The sequence below is a fragment of the Lissotriton vulgaris genome, chromosome 1_2 (assembly GCF_964263255.1).
Source record: "Lissotriton vulgaris chromosome 1_2, aLisVul1.2, whole genome shotgun sequence".
NCBI lineage: Eukaryota > Metazoa > Chordata > Amphibia > Caudata > Salamandridae > Lissotriton > Lissotriton vulgaris.
In genome coordinates, this window is record NC_141686.1 from 112,723,221 (window position 1) to 112,745,107 (window position 21,887).

At 42.8% G+C, this 21,887-nt stretch overlaps 1 protein-coding gene across 3 annotated transcripts in view; it reads right to left on the reverse strand.

The window, feature by feature from the left end:
• The window catches only part of TBXAS1 (thromboxane A synthase 1), a 542,795-nt gene that overhangs the window by 67,888 nt on the left and 453,020 nt on the right, over positions 1–21,887 (reverse strand). For all 3 annotated transcript variants that reach the window (XM_086952948.1, XM_086952950.1, XM_086952949.1), the window contains one exon: positions 481–643. In XM_086952948.1, coding sequence (XP_086809074.1) covers positions 481–643 — 163 coding nt within the window. The remainder of the gene's footprint in view (positions 1–480; positions 644–21,887) is intronic.

A 21,887-nucleotide genomic window follows, 5' to 3' on the forward strand; every position in this document is an offset into this window, starting at 1 on the left:
ATGGGGCCTTGCAGGGTGTCTTTCAATTAACAAAATCTCCTTCTAGTGACTCCCTTTTCCTGGATAAATGCTTATAGGAAATGGATCACAGCGGAGAAAATGTGATGGAAATCATGGTATGAATATGATATTTTAAAATGTACTGTAGACTTGAACACTTTGGAGTTTCTTCGAACGTTTCTCTCTAATAAACATTGAAACAGTGTACATTCAGTGCCTTTGGAATGGATAAGACAGTGAAAATGCTTGGTAATATAGAATCACCAAATGTACTGTTAAAAAAAGTTGCAGAACTGAGGGAAAATGGCATAGTTCAAATCCTTCTATCGGCTTCTGCCAAGAATCAGTTGTATTAATGTAAGGCCTCCCCCCTCTGACCCGATCTCCTCAAGAGGGGTAAAAGAATTATGCATTCTATAAACAGATATTCCTCTAGGAACTCCACATAGAAGCATGGATAGCTGCCAGCATGATACTAACCTGGGTCTGAGGGCAGCATTCAAACCTGTACTTCTGCAAGACCCGCACAAGGGTGATCTTCGCTTGCAAAAGTGCCAACCTGACACCGATGCAGCACCGGGGCCCAGCACCAAATGGAAGATACACAAACGGATGGCGCTTCTTCTTGGCATCTGCGGTAAAGCTGTGGATAGAGAAGATTGGATTATTCATCAGGAAGGCAGAGTATGGCATCCACTCTTAAGAGATGCAGTGCTGTTCATGGTTAGTGGCCTGGGGTTTGGTAGGGAGCACACTCTCTTGGTTAGTGTGTTATGTCAGCATAATGGCGAGAATCCTCGTCTCGAGATTACACTGGCACTGGGGCACTGGCCCCATGTAGTATAATATTGGAGAGGGGCCGCTTAGCCCCTGCTGCCCCTTCTGTACTACCATAGTGTCATGGGTGCACCAGAAGCTTGTGCGCCCGAGACACTATGCATAATACGGCCCACTGTGCCTTTTATCATTTTCAGGCTGTTCACTATTAAATGCACCTCAGACTGCAGGTGCCTCTTTCATACACATGACAGACATGCTAGCTTGACATACATGAGGTATGATTCTCATAATTAATCTGTCTTCTGTACTGTGACGTGCTTACAAACCTTGAATTGAGACTCTTTTATATATTTGTATCACAGAAGAAAACTTATCACTTAGGGGCAGTGAAAGTATATAATATGTTCTGTGAGTTCATCCTTAATCCTTGAGCTGATGAATTTGTGTGACATTTTCACAAGTAGTAAAATATGTTGACTTTCAAGTCAAAACACTATACATGTGAAACGTGTTACTTTTATACCATGTACGTACACAAACTCAAAAATACTTTTGTGTGTGAATAGACCTCTATGTTGCTTCCTATTTCAAGTGATAGAGTTAGTGGTTGAATAGTGCATCAGCATTCTGTCACAGGATCCCGGGTGGGTAGGAGGGTGTAACGCCCTTTCTCCATTTACACCAGCTTTGGCGTCAAAAAACACCAATGATGAGAAGCCCAAGTGGGTGTGGTTGTTTCTGTGAGATGTTCTACATATGTTTTGCCACTAACTTGGGGATTTTCAGGTTTCTTTTTACAGCCACTTCGCAGTTCTAATTGTCACAGAATTAGTAATATAAACGAGAATGTTCCTCTTGACGTTCTTGAACGAAATAATTTAGAAGAGCATACCCACTTAAAGCCTTAGCTCAGTACAGATTCTTTTTACAGCATTTATTCATGGGGTTGAGCTCTGCTTCCCTCTGACCTTCTATTTCGTTTCAAAAGGGATTCCCAACTACTTATAGATCAAATCTGTTTATTGAACATTTTTAGGATCTTGTACAAAGCCACCACCTACAAGCTGAGGGCCGGCCGGAACAAGAAATCAAAGAAAGAAAGAGACAAGAAAAAAAAATAAACGAAACACAACTTCCCAATCCCACCCTCTAACCACCCGCCCTTAATTATTAGCTTCTGGATGCAGTACAAGCCTCCACCAGTACTTCCTTGAGCCATGTCTGGTAATGTCTAGGGGGCATATTATCAAGCCTGTGCGCTAAAATTATCGCCGCTTTATCGGCCGAAACGGCCGATAAAGCGGCGATAATGGGCTTGATAATATGCTCTATGGAATTCCAATCGAAGCAGATGTGAAGACATCTAACATGGGCTTCGATTGGAATTCCACAGAGCATATTATCAAGCCCATTATCGCCGCTTTATCGGCCGTTTTCGGCCGATAAAGCGGCGATAATTTTAGCGCACAGGCTTGATAATATGCCCCTAGATTTCTACTCTAAGAATATCTTCCTAACCCTCCAGGCAGTTGATTTAGTACTACTATGTCTCCTACACGGGATGGAAACTCCACACTAGTTCCGCACAAGAGACCACCAGCATACTGCAATACGTCATCCTCGATTAACGGGGAGACCACCAGCCTCACTAGGAGGCACCACATTTTATCAAGGTCCTGAAGAAGTGCCGCCCGACGGTTGGGCCTGAATGGCACGAAACATGTCAACCATGCATTTATAATGCTATCCTGGTACCTAGGGACCACAAGGTAGCACCACTGTTTTTACCTAGTCCTGGCACCCAGATTTAATTAAATGTATTTCTTACAGTTTCCGGTGCCTATTTTAAGTCACTTTCTGCACACCACTATCCAATACTCATATTGCCCATGTGCACCCACCACATATGGCATCCTCAGATCTAGATAACTCCGCCAAAGTAGCAACCAGGCCCATCGGACATTGCAGCGCTGGTCTGACATGGAGCGCCCTATGATGAAGCCTTACACCCTAACAGGTGTGTGAGGGCATCACGATCTGAAAATCAGATCTCCCAGCAAACATACTCTGGCCAGATAGCAGCTACTAGTGCATCTGCCTGATAAGGTAACTACCTCCTTTCTGTGATATATCTGAAGTGGTAAGACAGTCACTCCTCTTACATTTAATTAGTTCTCCCGCCTGCACTATGTGCTACTGTTAAATAAAAGGTTAACGTTTTTTTTGTTATTCTTCTGTGGAACATGATTTTTTACTTCTGGTATGGTGCCCTGTATGTTTAGAGGACTTGGGGAACGTAATTTACGTTTGAGTAGGTGGTGTATATGGTCTGAGTCCTGGTGCTGTGATAACCCCAACCAGCACGGTAAGAGTGTCAGGGGCTTTTTGAGCACTGGACATAGGTAATCGATAACACTGGAGGGTGTGGGTTGGACTGCCAAGAGAGCCTAGAGGCTGACGTTTCCTAAGATTACAGCCTATCTTTGTCAGTCACAAATTATGAGAGTAGGGTAATGAGTTCTTAAAACTGCTACCTGCTTTGGCTGGTGGATACATCCGTATTTGTATTTGTTTGTTGTGTAACACAGCTTCCAGGGCAGGACTTCGACTGTTTTGTAGGGTTGAATGAATACCACCTGTAAACTGACTAAATTGTGAAAAATGATGCCACACCCCTTTCCTACACTTTCTGCCTCCGAAATCTGGAGGACAAATACTGTAGATAACGGCATCCTGCTGAAGACGCATGTTGCTTCAGGCTTCTTAGGTGTGTCATTAAACCAGCAGGGTATGATGACAAGTATGCCAAGATTGAGATTTTCAATCAGGTTTGTAGTTCTCCTGTGTTTATAGCTGAGGATTGAATATGATGCATTGATATTTTGTTTCTTGAGCTGGGAGACCTACTCTTCTCTGACATTAGAGATAGCCCCCACTGAGTATTTGTTTTTTGTTTGGTCAAGAGATTTTTGTTTGTGCTTTGTTTTGACGTTTGCACTTTATATTTAGGAGTGTTTGGCTTTGAGGTCCGGTGCCTGTGGGTGCTGTTGGGTTATGTTTGTATGTTGTTTTGAATGTTGTTTTTTAAACTGTATTTAACAGAACCATGTGCACACCATACGATAAGATTCACGTAGATTTTCTCTTTGACTAGCATTTCTTCTTACTGCAGACTACTTGCTAGATCCCTAGACCTTTTCTGTTGACCTGAAAACATATTAATCCACGCTGAATCAGAAATTAAAATGTCACTTTCACTCCTAAGAAGCAACTGAAAGTAGAGATAGTCCTCATTACAAATGAAGAAATTCAGAAAGTCCTTTCCTACTTTAACCTTGTTGCCTAGAAGCCACAGAGGAAGCAGATGAACAAGTTTCTTAACAAAGCCATTGGTCAGAAGTTATATCCATGCCATGGCAAATAAACACTTAAATATACCAAAGTAAACAGTGCAAGCTTCCTCTTGACTGGTTTCTAGATATTTCCCACGAAGTAGATCACTGGAGAAAATTGCAATGGTACATAAATAAAGTTAGCTATCATGCCTGCAACGTTTGACCAAAGCTGAGCTACTTGGTTGGTTCATTGGAAGGATAGGAAGGACTTGTCAGTGGGAAACGTCAGGCACCTGTCAAAGAAGCTGGTCTCAATTGTGTGCTGTTTAATTGACGTCATTGGATCGGTTTATATGTTGCTCGTATAAAGACTTTCTTACCCCTTCCATAGCGATCATTCCATGTAGAACATGATAGCTCCAGGCCCAGAGTCACCCGCCTTCATCTTTTAAGACAATGTATGGTCTATTAAGGGAATTGCATTCACCATGCAGTATAGATTTGTGTGTGTTTGACAACTCTATGCCACACCGCCCTGATCAATTTCTAGTAAACATGATCCTGTTAGCGCGTTGTTGAGAATTGTATATAGTTTTAGGTAAATATTGTAAGCGACCTAAGTGTTGCTGCATCCTCATATACAGAGGATAATTAGATCCTTGCCAGAGTGATGCCAGTTAAATATGGACCCTGTTACGCCACATACATTACAACGTATGAGACCAATACACCTCCTTCTCTAATAGCAGCAGGAGTATATGGAATATGACATGCAGGCCAGGCCAAACAAACCAAGTTTTAGGCTTTGCAAAATGGTTACAAAACATCACGGTATACGAAATGGAATGTTCTGTACATATTAATACTAGTGCGATATATAAATAATAGCAGGATTTTCCCGCACACACCTAGATTTTTTTTACATTTGTTAAACTCTGAAAGTTTGCAGTAAACCTCTAGCCATGCACCCCTTACCTGGGAACTTAGATTTCAGGAATCAGTTGTGGACCAGATCAATTAGCTACATCCTTGTGATTCATGGAGGTCAGGAGAAACAACAGAAGGAGGCCAGATACCATATAATAATCCTAAAAAGATCAAGGAACAGACTCGGGTGTAGATCAATTATTCTATGACCTAAAGGAAGATGTCTTCTGAGTGTAATGATGCCAATCTCTTCCTCTTTACTATCTTAATTACCATAACTCCTAATTGTTGTATGAGCTTTCTAAATAAGGTTTCCATAACTAAAGAGAAAAGTTAAAGGGAAATGGGCATCTCCTGTCTGCTACCTTAGTCACCACCAAGGCCTCAGATTTCTTCTTATATATACAGACCCAGCCTGAGAAATTACTATAGAGCATTCACACCCATTGTTAGAACTGGCTATTTTTGGTTGGCTAAGGCTTACGCCAAAGCCAGGCAGAAACCACCATTCTAGTCAGGGCGAGGGAGTCACACGTCAAGATAACCCCTGCTCACCCCCATGGTAGCTTGGCACGAGCAGACAGGCTTATCCCGGAGGCAATGTGTAAAGCATTTGCACACGCACACAACGGCAACAACATCCTAGGCACACCACAAAAGGAACTCCACACAAGGTTATATAAAAATAACTTTTGTATTGTCAAAACACATCAGATAGTAATCGCACAATATACATTGTGCCAACTGGCATGGGCAATATTCACACAGGATTATTTACACCAGGACAGGGCCACATGGGCCACTGTCAGTATCAGCACTTAGCAGAAATAGCACTTCTAGAACTTAGAATAAGTGTAGCACAAAAATAACAATTATAGACCACAACCAGTAACCACTGGTAACCGGTATGTACACACTACGCAATAATAATAACCATAGGCCTAGATCACGCATGGACACATAACCTCTCCAGTATAACATACTAGGCAGAGCAAACTTCTAAGCATGAGCACCTTTAGAAGTATAATACAAGCATAAAGGCAAAGCACATTACGCATAATCACATTTAGGCCTAACCAGTATAACTACAGTAGGCAATCTCTCACTAGTCTAAACACATTAGACTCTCCCCCTAAGCATAACTCACATTTAGGGGCGTGACTCACAGTGAAGTAAACTCTTACTAACATAAACCTACACAGGTAAAATAACCTGATAATCATAGTATAATGTATGTGTTCTTGTAAAGCGCACTGCTGCCCTGACGCGTCGTGGCGCTGTAGACCGCTGGGGAACCCGTCCTGGCTATCCCTGTGAGATGGTCCATACTGGGTATCTCCAATGTGAAACCAGGCATCCCCGGCGAATGTGGGGGGCCGTTGTAGGGATGAGGCAAGCTAATGCCCAGAGTTGCCGAGTGTGATCCCTGGTTAGAGTAGGCACCGAGGCAAGAATTATCGAGTCCGCTGACCCTGGTCCACGACCCTGCCGCTTCGGGAATTGAACCCTGGTCCCGGGCCGTCCTCTGCTTCCGGGTCTGCCGCCTCTAACCAGTGAGCCACACCACTCCACAACATCAGTAACATCATATTGCGCAAAAATCACATTAGGCAATTACCATTGTAAACATAGTAAAATCACATTGCACAGAAATCACATAACAGCCCCTGGCCAACTGGCCATCTCAAGAAGGGCTCAAATGCCCTGTGTCCAGAAAGTCAGGGCGCGATGTCACGCAGCGCCAGTCAGGGGCCCACTAAGTGCTGGGCAGCTAGGAACAACAACAGGGCCTAAACGTTGCAGCTGGCACTAAGTGCTGCGCAGCTGTAGAAGGCCTGGCACCTCTGTGCCATTTCCGTCCCACACATGGACTCTCTCTCCCTTGGCGCCTAAATGGTGCAGCTGCCCACTAATTGCTGGGCAGCTGGGACAAAACTGCGACAGGGGCTCTCACTAGCCCCTAGAACAAATCTGCGCCATCTGTTGGAGCCCCACAGGCTCTGAAACTCTGCGCACATTGGAGCCACACAGGCTCTGAAAATAACTGTGCCCCTGGGAGCACTGTAGCTCCTAAAACAATCATGCCCCCAAAGACTGGGGCTTTAAAACAACTGTGGCTTTAAAACAACTGTGGCCCCCTAGGAGCCAATCCGGCACTGGAGGCAATCGGGCCGAAAATGGGGGGTGGGAGGGGGGGGAGCCCCTCGGGCTCTCGAAGCCACCAAAGCCTCTACGGTGGAGCCCTTAAGGCTCGGACAGCATTTGGAGCCTTCTGGCCCTTTGAAATACAGGGGGCCCCATCGTTGGAGCGGCCCACTGGCATCCGGGGCCGCTCTAAGGTAAATACAGTCCGGTGCCTCAAAGGCACCACTACGCTCACCCGGAGCTTACCCCCAGCCCTTCATTAATCACCGGGCTGTCTCTCGTGCGGGGCTCCTCCGGGCGGCGGCTTTTCTGCTCTTGTGGCAGCACGCGGGGCTCTGCCAACTCACGGGAGCCCCTCTTCAGCTGGTGCCCTGCTTCACCCGGCCCCCCATCTCGGGGCCGGGACTTAAGAATGGAGCCTGCGAGGCTCCGGGCGGACTCTTCTGCCGGGGCTCCCTCCAGGGCACGAGAGCCCCGCATCGCCTCGGCTCCTCTCTGCTGGCGGCCATTCCGGGCCGCACACTCTTGGCATGCAGCACCTCCGGTCTCCCTCTTCCCACGGGAGACCGGCAACACGGCCACAGGCTTCACCCGGGCCCCCCTCCTGGGGGCCGCGGGGCTTCTCCACCGACACCTCCTCACCCGGGTAGCTTCCCCTTCTCGGCGGCGGAGGGCGGGACTTCCGGACAGGCCGCGCTGCGATTGGCCGACCGGCCAACCACTTCCGGGTCGTCGCAGGCAGCGCGGCGGCCCGGCGGGGGCTGCGCACACTCCGGGGCTGCGGCAATGAATTCTCTCCATGGTACGGGGTGGGCTCCTGTAAATTAAATCAATAACCACAGTAAAAAGGGGCAATAAGCGTCCAGCTCAGCGGGGTGGGCACCCTCGCCGCGCATTACCTCCAGAAGGGGAATCCTCACGCAGCCTCTCTGTGCTGCAGGCCCCCAGCAGCCCCTGAGTAAAGCGCTCCCAAGCGCTGGGGGAGAAATAAAGCGCTCCAAAGCGCTAGAGGCAAAAATAAAGCAGCAAAGTCCTTCAAGAGTCCAGGACCTCAGCAGTCCAGGACATAAGGTGGAGCACAGCAGCTCCCAGAAAAGGAAAGTCCATCAGGTATCCAGGGGCTGGGCAGGGCCCAGGGAGGCAAGCCTTCCCCTAGGCCCAAGCAGTAGCACACCCCTTGCAGGATTCAAGTCAGAAACAAGAACATTTTCAGAGTGTCACAGCACCCTTTTTATACCCAAAATCTTTTGTCTAGCAGGGTGCAGGCAGTGTGAGAACCAGCTACAACTGGTTATGGGGAACTCCTTTCACTGGCCAGGCTAGGGACATCAGACGCACCACAGGGGGTGGAGCCAGCATAGTGAAGGGAAAACCCAGCCATATTCAAGTCCCAGGTGTACCCCTCCCTCACATCAGCATGCTAATCACTCCATTCACCACCGGGGCAGACCCCTCCAGACTCTTGGAGCCAGGCTTACCAGCCAGCTCCAGCAGATCACACGCCAGACACAAATTACACAAACATGCCAACTTCTAGAAGTGGCACTTCCACACTAGACACATTCATGCCGCATACATCATTGCGCAGCATTCAATCTCACGAGTTCGCACATACCAAACCCAAACCTGCACTCCCCACACATTAGGAACTACCATGGTCACACATATTCCCCATGCATTCCTATGGGAGGGCAGGTCATTCTCACCACCCACACTGAGAGCGCACGCACTTTACACTGAACCACAGTGAAAAAGTGCACAGAGACCTAAAATCACCAACACCAGGTTACAGAAATAGGCTAGGCAAAAGCAAAAAGTTTCGGGGTGAACCTGCCAAAAAGGGCCAGGTCCAACACCCATCATCTGACCCATCAGCTTACCCTGTTGTGACTAAGTGGACTATGCAAATTCAGAATAGAGGAGTATCAAAAACAAATGCAAATAGGTTAGTACTCATCAACCGTGCAAGCAAATCTAGCCAAAACATTTCCAAGTAATTTCATATCTCAGCCAGCGTGCAAGAGACGTGGCAGAGTTGATCTCCTTAAACAACTTCAGCACCCACAGATCCAGGTCCTTGGAAAATGTTGGGCGCCTCAGGATCCTAGTAATAATTTGTCCCCAAATCCGGGTGGTGTGTCGCACCATCAAAGGCAACTCTGCACCTACTCTTGAGCATCTCATCAACAGTCCCAAAAGCGGCGTATCCCCCTAGGTACACCGGAGTAGTCGCTTTTCACTGACGTCTGTATCAGCCACCCATTTTGCCAGAGATTGAATGTGTGATGCATAATAATCCTATTCTATAACTGGCAACCATAGCCCTCCCTTCGCTTAGTCTAATTTTAAGGTGTAAAGTGCCACTCGGCTTCTCTTCTCTGCCCATACTAAAGAAACCAACAAGCTGTTTAGCCTCTTGAAGATGGCCATAAGCAGCAGGCACAAAGTTCTGTGTAAAGAAGCTTGACCCAAGCAGAAAATTTTAGACTGATACCCTTTCTGATTGGGACTTCAAGTAGCTACTGCCAGTCTAGCATGTTGAAGGCTTTGGCTATATCCACAGATGCCAAAGTCAGCTCCATATCCGAACCCAGCACAAAATACATAGCAAAATAGCATTCATAATTCATAATCATACCTCAGCCAGGTACGTATCCACACTGATCATCGTGGACCAGGAGTTTCACCACCCAGTATCTTGCAAAATTGCCATCAGTTTACTTACTGCACTCAAATTTGAGGGTTTTCAGCCCAAAATAAAGGATGAGGTTAATTCTCTGGGTTTCTGCATTGACTCTAACCTCTCCATGAACTCTCATTTGGACCACACCAACAAATCGGCATAAGAAGCTCTTTTCTACATAAAACACCTCAGACCTTCCCTCACTCAATCAGATTTCTGTTATGTGATCACAGCAATTTGTTATCTCAAAAATTGACGACTGAAATGTTCGCCTCACTGGAGTTAAGAAAACCTCTCAAAGCCTTCCTTCATTCCGATGTGTGCCTAACCACAAACACCAGGACATTTGAACAAATTTCCCTCATCTTGAGAGACCTTCCCTGACTCCCACCAGAGGCAAAGATTTAATTCAAACTCACCTTTCTGACCTTCAAAGCCTTGAAAGTAGTCTAACTGACCTACCTTCACTCCCTGCTCCTTTTCTGTTTGGGAAAGAGAGCTTCCTCCATCTTGAATGCAAAAAATGTAAATCCTAGCAAGCCTCAAACAAATCCTCTTAGGAAATGCTACTCCGATCTCCTTAAACTGTACTATTTTGTTGTTAGCGCTCTCACTATTACTTTACGTATACCCCCTTCAATCTAGTTACATTGCTCAAATACCTGGTTGTAAGATGATCCGTTATTGTTTCATAACTCTTATATGTGCACTAGGGAAGTTTATGTGTAAAAGGCTCTAACCCCTTGAAAATGAGTTGTGCTACTTAAGAACCTAACATAAATAAATATCTGATACAATCACTGCCCTATTTCAGAAAGGGAAGATTTGTACCGACAGTTTTAGATACCGTGGCCATGTGGGGTTGTAGTGTTAGGTAGTTTTCTGATGCACACCTTGCAAATTTCACTTTTGAGGAGAAGGTTGGGGAGAGTTTTTCAAGCTAAGCGATTATGTCATTCAGGGTCTATGGTTTATTGAGTGCAGGTGTGGTGCAATATCAGAGCAGCTTGTTTATTTTATCCTGCCTCAGAAGACTCAAGACGTAAGGAGAGGGACATCAGGCCATGTGCAGTTCCCTTCCCCCACCCTGGGCATACAAAAAAGACTGATAGTCATTCAAAGCAATGTGAAAGCCTTGAATTGAACTCTAATTTTTCCAGGGGAGGTCAACAATTTTTTCAGGCCGGATCATGTCTGGTTTGTTCATTGGTTATGGGTATCTGAGGGAAGATCTTTCTCGGTTAAGAAGCATCTTAGTGCTAGACTCACACTTAGGACACAGTGGATTTCCTGCACTATGTCGCACTTTCGGGTATAGGTTACTTCCACCTCTGGACATGAACCTCTATGTCATATATACTTTCACTCAGGTGGCATTGGTCATGAACATTGAGAAGTAGAGTGCAGCGTCTTCATTCTGTGGCAGCCTACATAGTCCTATGTGAGCTTTCACACACCACCCCCTTAAGATCACTCTAAAAAAAACTGTATTTGAAAGTAGAGGCCAAGTTTGTGAATGAAAGATGTTTTTTTATCCAAAGATAAGCAAGCTGGGGAAAAGAAAAAAATATCTCCAATGGTTTTGGAGCTGATACCTTCAACACAAGGAAATAGCAAAAAAGCTAGGTCTTGATACTACAGGTGGTGGATATTGGTGCTTTTGTAAAGGCACTTAAGCACTGTGAACTCTGTGAGTATGCCTCGAACAGAACTGTACCTGAACCTGTAATGTCACCATAAGCCTATCTCCCTCGATAACCCGCAAATACAAAAGCTAAAATGTTAGATCCAGACAGACCAGTAGTTATGATGAGAACAATGACATACGCAGATGAATTGCACCCAAATATTACATCTTTTTCCGCCCTTTCCAAGTCTCTTTAGTATCCACTGGGACATTGTTCCTGAACCCTAATAACAAACAGATATTGTTTTTAGGGTAATTAAAGCGTCACCTCCATGTGGAGGTTGACATGATAAGGGAAGGTCAGTATATGTTGTAGCTGCAATGTTTCAGTGACTATTATGACGACTAGAATTAGGTTGACATAAGGCTGACCATGGCAAGTTTATGATTCCACAGCAGACTATCATTTTTGAATAGCTAAGATTTTTTCCACCTGGAACACTCCCATATTTCCACATTCAGAGAGTCCTCCACCCTCAAACATTCATCCACTGGGAATTCATCAAGGATCTGGAAAACCCTACAGACACATATCCAACCGACCATGTCAATCTCAATTTTTAAAAGGGGCTACAAAGAGCTCTTCCTAAAATTCCTTTCTTAAACCTGTACCTACCTGTCATTTCCTATTGTTTCTTGTCCCCTGAGCCTGTACGACAAAGATACTACTATCTTTCTGAACATTTAGGTTTCTTGCTCATTAACTTAGTTCCTTCTTGAGAGTTTTGTGGACGGGATACTCTGTCAGAAACGTGGTGGTTGCCCCTTCCTCATTAAAGATAGTACTCCCAGGTCCTGTTAGTAAATCTTCAAAGTTCCTTTTCTCTTCAATAACATTGATTAATCTCTGATATTTAGGTCTGATGCAGTGGATATCGTCATCATATATTGTCTCTGGTTATCCCCTAGCTTTTGAAGACAATCAGCTCTTAATAACCGCCCCCTTCTGTAAGTCTTAATATCCTTCAGTTTATAACGACTAGTCCTATGGGTGATCACCATTCTGATTTCTGGTAATTTATTTGACTTTATGCTTTTAATGGTCTGTAAATACACCAAAGTGAAGCTACCTTTCATATATTGAATCTCAATTGAACTACCTTCGTGATGGTCTATACTATCTGGCACACATCTCACCTCATCTGTCTGTTGTTCGTCGTGGCAACTTTGAGTAGACTAATACCCTTTATAGATTGTTGTGCTCAGTGCAATAATGTACATACATAATTGTTTGAATGAAATCATGTATTGACAGATCGATATATATATATATATATATATATATATATATATATATATATATATATAATCCCTGGATGGTTCCGCTCTCCTCTTGTTTTTGGCGCTTCTGGCAAGTGTGTCGCTTCACGCGGTAGAACCAAACCGCAATGTATTCAAACTGTGTTTGCCCCCAGGGCCTCCCGGGTCCAAACCAAAAGAAGCCGCCACTGCAGTCAATCCGTTTTTCCAGAAACCAGTAGATTTATTGTTCAAACCTCTACAGCATGTTTCACAGCGAAAAACCAACGCGTTTCGTGAGCTCCCCACTCACTTGATCACGGTTGTTACAAACACTGTTTGCTGAGAATAATTTAAAAAGGGAGTCCCTCCGCCATCGGTCACATGATTCCAACCATATGTTTTTTGACACTATGGCCTTCTGGGACTCGTCATTTCATGTTATTACCACAGAAAAACAAGTTGTACACCCATTCCCTGCTGATTAACAGTTTTTAAATCAGATATTCCTTTCATGATATTTACATTAAGGATTTCTTGTGTGCCAGAAAACCACCATCATTGTTCTTTCTTTCTAAATCCCAGGTAATTGAGATTAGAATCGAATTTACTATAAAATAAAAGCCCTCTAGTGGGCTGACTCAGTCATATGGTACCTTATAAATTATTTCCTTATAATTTTCTTAAGGTTTTTTGTACCTTACAAAAGGAAGGACGGTTATTGTTTCCAGCATTTTAAATTCAATAATTTTCAACATAAAATTTTTTCCAATAATAAACAAACAATAGGGTATTTTTGTACAGGTCTTTTTCCATTAGACCTACTTATAGCCCTCTGGTGGGCTGACATTTACAAGGGTGTTAATTAATTGTCATAAGTTTTATGTATTGAGTACTTTTGAATTTTGGCCCAGAGTTTGGCTTCTATGTATACTGTGCCGTGGTTTTGTGGAGGGAAAAGTTAGTTATGGAGTACATCAAGAGAGGCTTTCATTGTTGTTAAATGTGTACATAAAGTTCTTCGGACTGGTTCAGACCATGAGGGGTCATTGTTCGAAAGTTCAAGATATGGCGTGATTCCTTTTGGCGCAACAATTTTTCTCGATGTCCTCCCCTTTCGGTTGGGGCCAATGTTTCCAATCCTAGAAATTTCAAAAGTCGCCAATTGCCATCATGATTTGTCTCCATGTGTTTGGCCACTGCATTACCTCTGTCTTTGTTGGTTGTGGCCCTGGTATGTTCCAAGATACGCTTCTTAAGCTCACAGATTGTGCTTCCTATATAGCGCAGCTTGCACGGACATTCAATTAGGTAAACTGTATACTGGCTTTTGCAAGTAATTAGTTCTTTGATCTTCCAAGTTTTTCCATTAGCCATTTCGATTTGTTTCGTTGGTTTGGCTATCTCGCAAACTTTGCAGTTGTAGCATTTGTTGAATCCAACTGTTTTGAGCCAAGATGTTTTTTGCGGTTCATAAAATGACTATGGATCAATTGGTCCTTCAGATTTGTCGTTCTGCGGTATGTGACCACTGGGTGATCACCCATTTTTTGACCAATTGTTGGATCCAGTTTCAACAATTTCCAGTTTTTTCTGAGAATCTGGACAACTTCTTTTGCTTCTTTGCTATAATCCAGTATTAGTCTTATAGGTTCTTCCATTTCTTTTTCTTTGATTTGTGGTTTCAAACAATCTGCCCTAGTTTTCTCGTTGGCTCTTTCCCAACATTTTTTCGTCAAGTTTTTTCCATATTTTCTCTTGCGGAATCTCTCCATTGTTGTTGCACTGTGCTTCTCCCATTCTGTTTTTTCGCTACAGATTCGTTTAACCCGAAGGAATTCACCGTATGGTATACTTGAAATTAGGGCAGGTTGATGAAAGCTTGTGGCTTCCAATGTTGAATTTGTGGCCGTTTTCTTCCTGTGTAGGGTGGTCTCCACTTTGTTGTTTTGGATATATACTTCTGTATCCAAAAAGGATATCGATTGCCTGCTTTTTGTGTAGGTGAATTTCAGACCTCTTGTGCTATTATTCAAAAGTTCAAAATATTCTTCGAATTCACTCTCACTTCCCCCCCACACTATGAATAAATCGTCAATGAATCTCTTCCATTGTACGATGTGTTGGGTGAATTTGATGTTTCGTTGATTCCAGGCTATCTCTTCCTCCCACCAACCCATTGCTATGCAAGCATAGCTTGGACTGAATGAGAATCCCATTGCAGCGCCATTGCGCTGACGATAGAGTTGTTCTCCAAAGAAGAAGATATTGTTTGAGAGTAGCAATCTGATCATTTCATACAACATGTCATTATGTTCCTTATAATGTATGTTGCGTTTTTCCAGGAAGTATTTGCAAGCCATCAATCCCAAATCATTGTCAATATTTGTGTAAAGTCCGATAACATCCATGGATATTAGGAAATAGTTATCCTGCCAAACCAAATCAGATATTGTACACACAAAGTCTGTAGTGTCTTTCAAATAGGATTTTAAATTCTCCACATAAGGTCTTAGAAAGAAATCAATGAAATTACCCATTGGTTCCATCAATGAACCATTTGCTGACACTATCGGTCTTCCTGGTGGTCTAGTGGGGTTTTTGTGGATTTTAGGCAGAAAGTACATGGTTGCCATACGTGGAAAATCGACTGTTAGGTATTTCCTTTCCTCATAGTCGATTAGATTTCTGTTTTCCCATATTAAGAGTTTTTGATCTAACTCTCTCTTTAGTTGATCTATTGGGTTCTTCTTTAGTTGTTCATAATACTCGGGGTTCGATAGTTGGTTCATCGCTTCCTCCGTGTATAGATCCTTGTCCCAAATCACCACGTTACCCCCCTTGTCTGCCATTTTTATTTCCACATTTTTATCATTGATGAGGGTTGTCAGTGCTACTCGTTCTTGTGGGGTCAGATTGTCTTTAAATTTTGTTTTTGGAATGTTGTATAATTCCTGTATGACCGCCTCCTGGAAGATATCGATTTTATTGCCCGAAGTGAGTTGCGGATAGAATTTGGACTTGGCCTTCATTTTGCTTATCCCAGCTCCTAATTGTGGTATCGCTGTAGTCAGAGTTATTTCATTTTCTTCCTCTGCATTCAGGTTAAGAAGGGTTAGGTACCCATCTACGTCTTTCACAGTTAGGTCTGAGAATGGTTTCATGGGAATTCTGTTGATTTGAGGTTTATTTTGTCTCTCTAGGAAATGTTTAGCCATTTTGATCTTTCGAATGTATAGATATAAATCTATCCTTGTTTGGGCTAAATCCATTTTTCTTGTGGGACAGAAGTTGATGCCCCTTTTAAGTAAAGTCGTTTCCGCTGGCGTCATTATCCTTTTGGATAAGTTGACCACTTGCAATTCTTCCATCATTTGCCCCTCTTCTGTTTCATGCCCCTTGTTTCCGGGCCACTTTGTGGGTTTTGTACATTTTCTCCTCCTGCCTCTTCTGGGTTTTTTTGGTGTTGTTGTTGTTGTTGGCTTTTTTGTCTGGGTTGCCAGGATCTTCCACGGCCTCTTCCTCTTCCTCGTATTTGTCTGGGCGCCCCTTGCTCCTGTTCCCATTGCCGCTGCTGGAGCACGAGGCGCATGTCCCCTAAAAAACGCTTCTGTTCTTCATCCAGGTTTAGATCTTCATCTGTCAATTCATTTGATGTGATTGAGGATAGGCTGGAGGATGAAATGGTTTTAGTTTGAGACGGTTTTTTGTAAAGATCATATTTTCGGGCAAACGTTAAGATTCTGCCTTCTGCGTAGTCATTTGCGTCTCGTACAAATTTATTATGTTTTCTCAATCATACAGTTTCCTCATGTTTCTCTATTTGTTGTTCCAAATCCTCTTTGAATTTGCTCATTTCTTGATTTAATTTTAATGCTTCCAATTCTTTTTCCACTTCCTTCAGTTGTTCCTTTATTTTCTCCAGGGCAATTTCAATATGCCTAACCAGTATCTTTATTAGGCCCAATGATGAATTCAGGATGTATGCCCCCCATTCCTGTAGTAGCTCGTTCGTTACATCCTGCTGGCTAGGCATCAACATTATTCTTAGGCCTCTTGGGACCCTTTCTGCTTCCAAATATTTGCGTAATGCAATGACTTCCCAAGATTTATTGATTTCTTTTCTGGTTAATTTTTCCCAGGCTCTGATTTTCCCTTTTGTGTCATCCTTCGGTGTATCACTCTGTTTGGCTTGAGCTTTCTCCATGTTCCCCTTGTCGAACATATTGGTAACAAGTTCCTTTCTTTTAGCCTCTCTTTTCTCCATTTCTTCAATGCTGTGAGTTGCTGCTTTGGTTCAATTGCTATATTTTGTATTTTTGTTCTGTTTCTTTGAATGACTGCCGGCTATTTAAAAACTGACTAGGCTGATTCTGGTTCCATAATGGATACAAATGTTATTGGATGAATGCGCGTGTTTCACTGTGTGTCACGCGCTCTTTCCAAGAGTCTTAGCGCATCAGAAACATATGCCCTTTGTTTTAATTTGCCGTTGCATAATCGCCAGGATATCCTTTTACTTTTTAAATTGTCTGCCGTTAGGAAATGCGCAGACTGCACGTTTATTTTTCCGTTAATATTGAGAAGGAGAGAGGGGGATCCCTTCTTACCTCGGATATGTTCTCCGGGCAGCGTGGGTTTCCGTCCTCCACAAGCGCTTCCCGAGTCTGCTTCCTTTAGCTCAGAATTTCAATGCGATGAGCACCCCAAGAGGAATTCAAAATAATCCCTTGATGGTTCCGCTCTCCTCTTGTTTTTGGCGCTTCTGGCAAGTGCGTCGCTTCACGCGGTAGAACCAAACCGCAATGTATTCAAACTGTGTTTGCCCCCAGGGCCTCCCGGGTCCAAACCAAAAGAAGCCGCCACTGCAGTCAATCCGTTTTTCCAGAAACCAGTAGATTTATTGTTCAAACCTCTACAGCATGTTTCACAGCGAAAAACCAACGCGTTTCGTGAGCTCCCCACTCACTTGATCACGGTTGTTACAAACACTGTTTGCTGAGAATAATTTAAAAAGGGAGTCCCTCCCCCCATCGGTCACATGATTCCAACCATATGTTTTTTGACACTATGGCCTTCTGGGACTCGTCATTTCATGTTATTACCACAGAAAAACAAGTTGTACACCCATTCCCTGCTGATTAACAGTTTTTAAATCAGATATTCCTTTCATGATATTTACATTAAGGATTTCTTGTGTGCCAGAAAACCACCATCATTGTTCTTTCTTTCTAAATCCCAGGTAATTGAGATTAGAATCGAATTTACTATAAAATAAAAGCCCTCTAGTGGGCTGACTCAGTCATATGGTACCTTATAAATTATTTCCTTATAATTTTCTTAAGGTTTTTTGTACCTTACAAAAGGAAGGACGGTTATTGTTTCCAGCATTTTAAATTCAATAATTTTCAACATAAAATTTTTTCCAATAATAAACAAACAATAGGGTATTTTTGTACAGGTCTTTTTCCATTAGACCTACTTATAGCCCTCTGGTGGGCTGACATTTACAAGGGTGTTAATTAATTGTCATAAGTTTTATGTATTGAGTACTTTTGAATTTTGGCCCAGAGTTTGGCTTCTATGTATACTGTGCCGTGGTTTTGTGGAGGGAAAAGTTAGTTATGGAGTACATCAAGAGAGGCTTTCATTGTTGTTAAATGTGTACATAAAGTTCTTCGGACTGGTTCAGACCATGAGGGGTCATTGTTCGAAAGTTCAAGATATGGCGTGATTCCTTTTGGCGCAACAATTTTTCTCGATGTCCTCCCCTTTCGGTTGGGGCCAATGTTTCCAATCCTAGAAATTTCAAAAGTCGCCAATTGCCATCATGATTTGTCTCCATGTGTTTGGCCACTGCATTACCTCTGTCTTTGTTGGTTGTGGCCCTGGTATGTTCCAAGATACGCTTCTTAAGCTCACAGATTGTGCTTCCTATATAGCGCAGCTTACACGGACATTCAATTAGGTAAACTGTATACTGGCTTTTGCAAGTAATTAGTTCTTTGATCTTCCAAGTTTTTCCATTAGACATTTCGATTTGTTTCGTTGGTTTGGCTATCTCGCAAACTTTGCAGTTGTAGCATTTGTTGAATCCAACTGTTTTGAGCCAAGATGTTTTTTTGCGGTTCATAAAATGACTATGGATCAATTGGTCCTTCAGATTTGTTGTTCTGCGGTATGTGACCACTGGGTGATCACCCATTTTTTGACCAATTGTTGGATCCAGTTTCAACAATTTCCAGTTTTTTCTGAGAATCTGGACAACTTCTTTTGCTTCTTTGCTATAATCCAGTATTAGTCTTATAGGTTCTTCCATTTCTTTTTCTTTGATTTGTGGTTTCAAACAATCTGCCCTAGTTTTCTCGTTGGCTCTTTCCCAACATTTTTTCGTCAAGTTTTTTCCATATTTTCTCTTGCGGAATCTCTCCATTGTTGTTGCACTGTGCTTCTCCCATTCTGTTTTTTCGCTACAGATTCGTTTAACCCGGAGGAATTCACCGTATGGTATACTTGAAATTAGGGCAGGTTGATGAAAGCTTGTGGCTTCCAATGTTGAATTTGTGGCCGTTTTCTTCCTGTGTAGGGTGGTCTCCACTTTCTTGTTTTGGATATATACTTCTGTATCCAAAAAGGATATCGATTGCCTGCTTTTTGTGTAGGTGAATTTCAGACCTCTTGTGCTATTATTCAAAAGTTCAAAATATTCTTCGAATTCACTCTCACTTCCCCCCCACACTATGAATAAATCGTCAATGAATCTCTTCCATTGTACGATGTGTTGGGTGAATTTGATGTTTCGTTGATTCCAGGCTATCTCTTCCTCCCACCAACCCATTGCTATGCAAGCATAGCTTGGACTGAATGAGAATCCCATTGCAGCGCCATTGCGCTGACGATAGAGTTGTTCTCCAAAGAAGAAGATATTGTTTGAGAGTAGCAATGTGATCATTTCATACAACATGTCATTATGTTCCTTATAATGTATGTTGCGTTTTTCCAGGAAGTATTTGCAAGCCATCAATCCCAAATCATTGTCAATATTTGTGTAAAGTCCGATAACATCCATGGATATTAGGAAATAGTTATCCTGCCAAACCAAATCAGATATTGTACACACAAAGTCTGTAGTGTCTTTCAAATAGGATTTTAAATTCTCCACATAAGGTCTTAGAAAGAAATCAATGAAATTACCCATTGGTTCCATCAATGAACCATTTGCTGACACTATCGGTCTTCCTGGTGGTCTAGTGGGGTTTTTGTGGATTTTAGGCAGAAAGTACATGGTTGCCATACGTGGAAAATCGACTGTTAGGTATTTCCTTTCCTCATAGTCGATTAGATTTCTGTTTTCCCATATTAAGAGTTTTTGATCTAACTCTCTCTTTAGTTGATCTATTGGGTTCTTCTTTAGTTGTTCATAATACTCGGGGTTCGATAGTTGGTTCATCGCTTCCTCCGTGTATAGATCCTTGTCCCAAATCACCACGTTACCCCCCTTGTCTGCCATTTTTATTTCCACATTTTTATCATTGATGAGGGTTGTCAGTGCTACTCGTTCTTGTGGGGTCAGATTGTCTTTAAATTTTGTTTTTGGAATGTTGTATAATTCCTGTATGACCGCCTCCTGGAAGATATCGATTTTATTGCCCGGAGTGAGTTGCGGATAGAATTTGGACTTGGCCTTCATTTTGCTTATCCCAGCTCCTAATTGTGGTATCGCTGTAGTCAGAGTTATTTCATTTTCTTCCTCTGCTTTCAGGTTAAGAAGGGTTAGGTACCCATCTACGTCTTTCACAGTTAGGTCTGAGAATGGTTTCATGGGAATTCTGTTGATTTGAGGTTTATTTTGTCTCTCTAGGAAATGTTTAGCCAGTTTGATCTTTCGAATGTATAGATATAAATCTATCCTTGTTTGGGCTAAATCCATTTTTCTTGTGGGACAGAAGTTGATGCCCCTTTTAAGTAAAGTCGTTTCCGCTGGCGTCATTATCCTTTTGGATAAGTTGACCACTTGCAATTCTTCCATCATTTGCCCCTCTTCTGTTTCATGCCCCTTGTTTCCGGGCCACTTTGTGGGTTTTGTACATTTTCTCCTCCTGCCTCTTCAGTTTTTTTTTGGTGTTGTTGTTGTTGTTGGCTTTTTTGTCTGGGTTGCCAGGATCTTCCACGGCCTCTTCCTCTTCCTCGTATTTGTCTGGGCGCCCCTTGCTCCTGTTCCCATTGCCGCTGCTGGAGCACGAGGCGCATGTCCCCTAAAAAACGCTTCTGTTCTTCATCCAGGTTTAGATCTTCATCTGTCAATTCATTTGATGTGATTGAGGATAGGCTGGAGGATGAAATGGTTTTAGTTTGAGACGGTTTTTTGTAAAGATCATATTTTCGGGCAAACGTGAAGATTCTGCCTTCTGCGTAGTCATTTGCGTCTCGTACAAATTTATTATGTTTTCTCAATCTTACAGTTTCCTCATGTTTCTCTATTTGTTGTTCCAAATCCTCTTTGAATTTGCTCATTTCTTGATTTAATTTTAATGCTTCCAATTCTTTTTCCACTTCCTTCAGTTATTCCTTTATTTTCTCCAGGGCAATTTCAATATGCCTAACCAGTATCTTTATTAGGCCCAATGATGAATTCAGGATGAATGCCCCCCATTCCTGTAGTATCTCGTTCGTTACATCCTGCTGGCTAGGCATCAACATTATTCTTAGGCCTCTTGGGACCCTTTCTGCTTCCAAATATTTGTGTAATGCAATGACTTCCCAAGATTTATTGATTTCTTTTCTGGTTAATTTTTCCCAGGCTCTGATTTTCCCTTTTGTGTCATCCTTCGGTGTATCACTCTGTTTGGCTTGAGCTTTCTCCATGTTCCCCTTGTCGAACATATTGGTAACAAGTTCCTTTCTTTTAGCCTCTCTTTTCTCCATTTCTTCAATGCTGTGAGTTGCTGCTTTGGTTCAATTGCTATATTTTGTATTTTTGTTCATCATTGGGCCTAATAAAGATACTGGTTAGGCATATTGAAATTGCCCTGGAGAAAATAAAGGAACAACTGAAGGAAGTGGAAAAAGAATTGGAAGCATTAAAATTAAA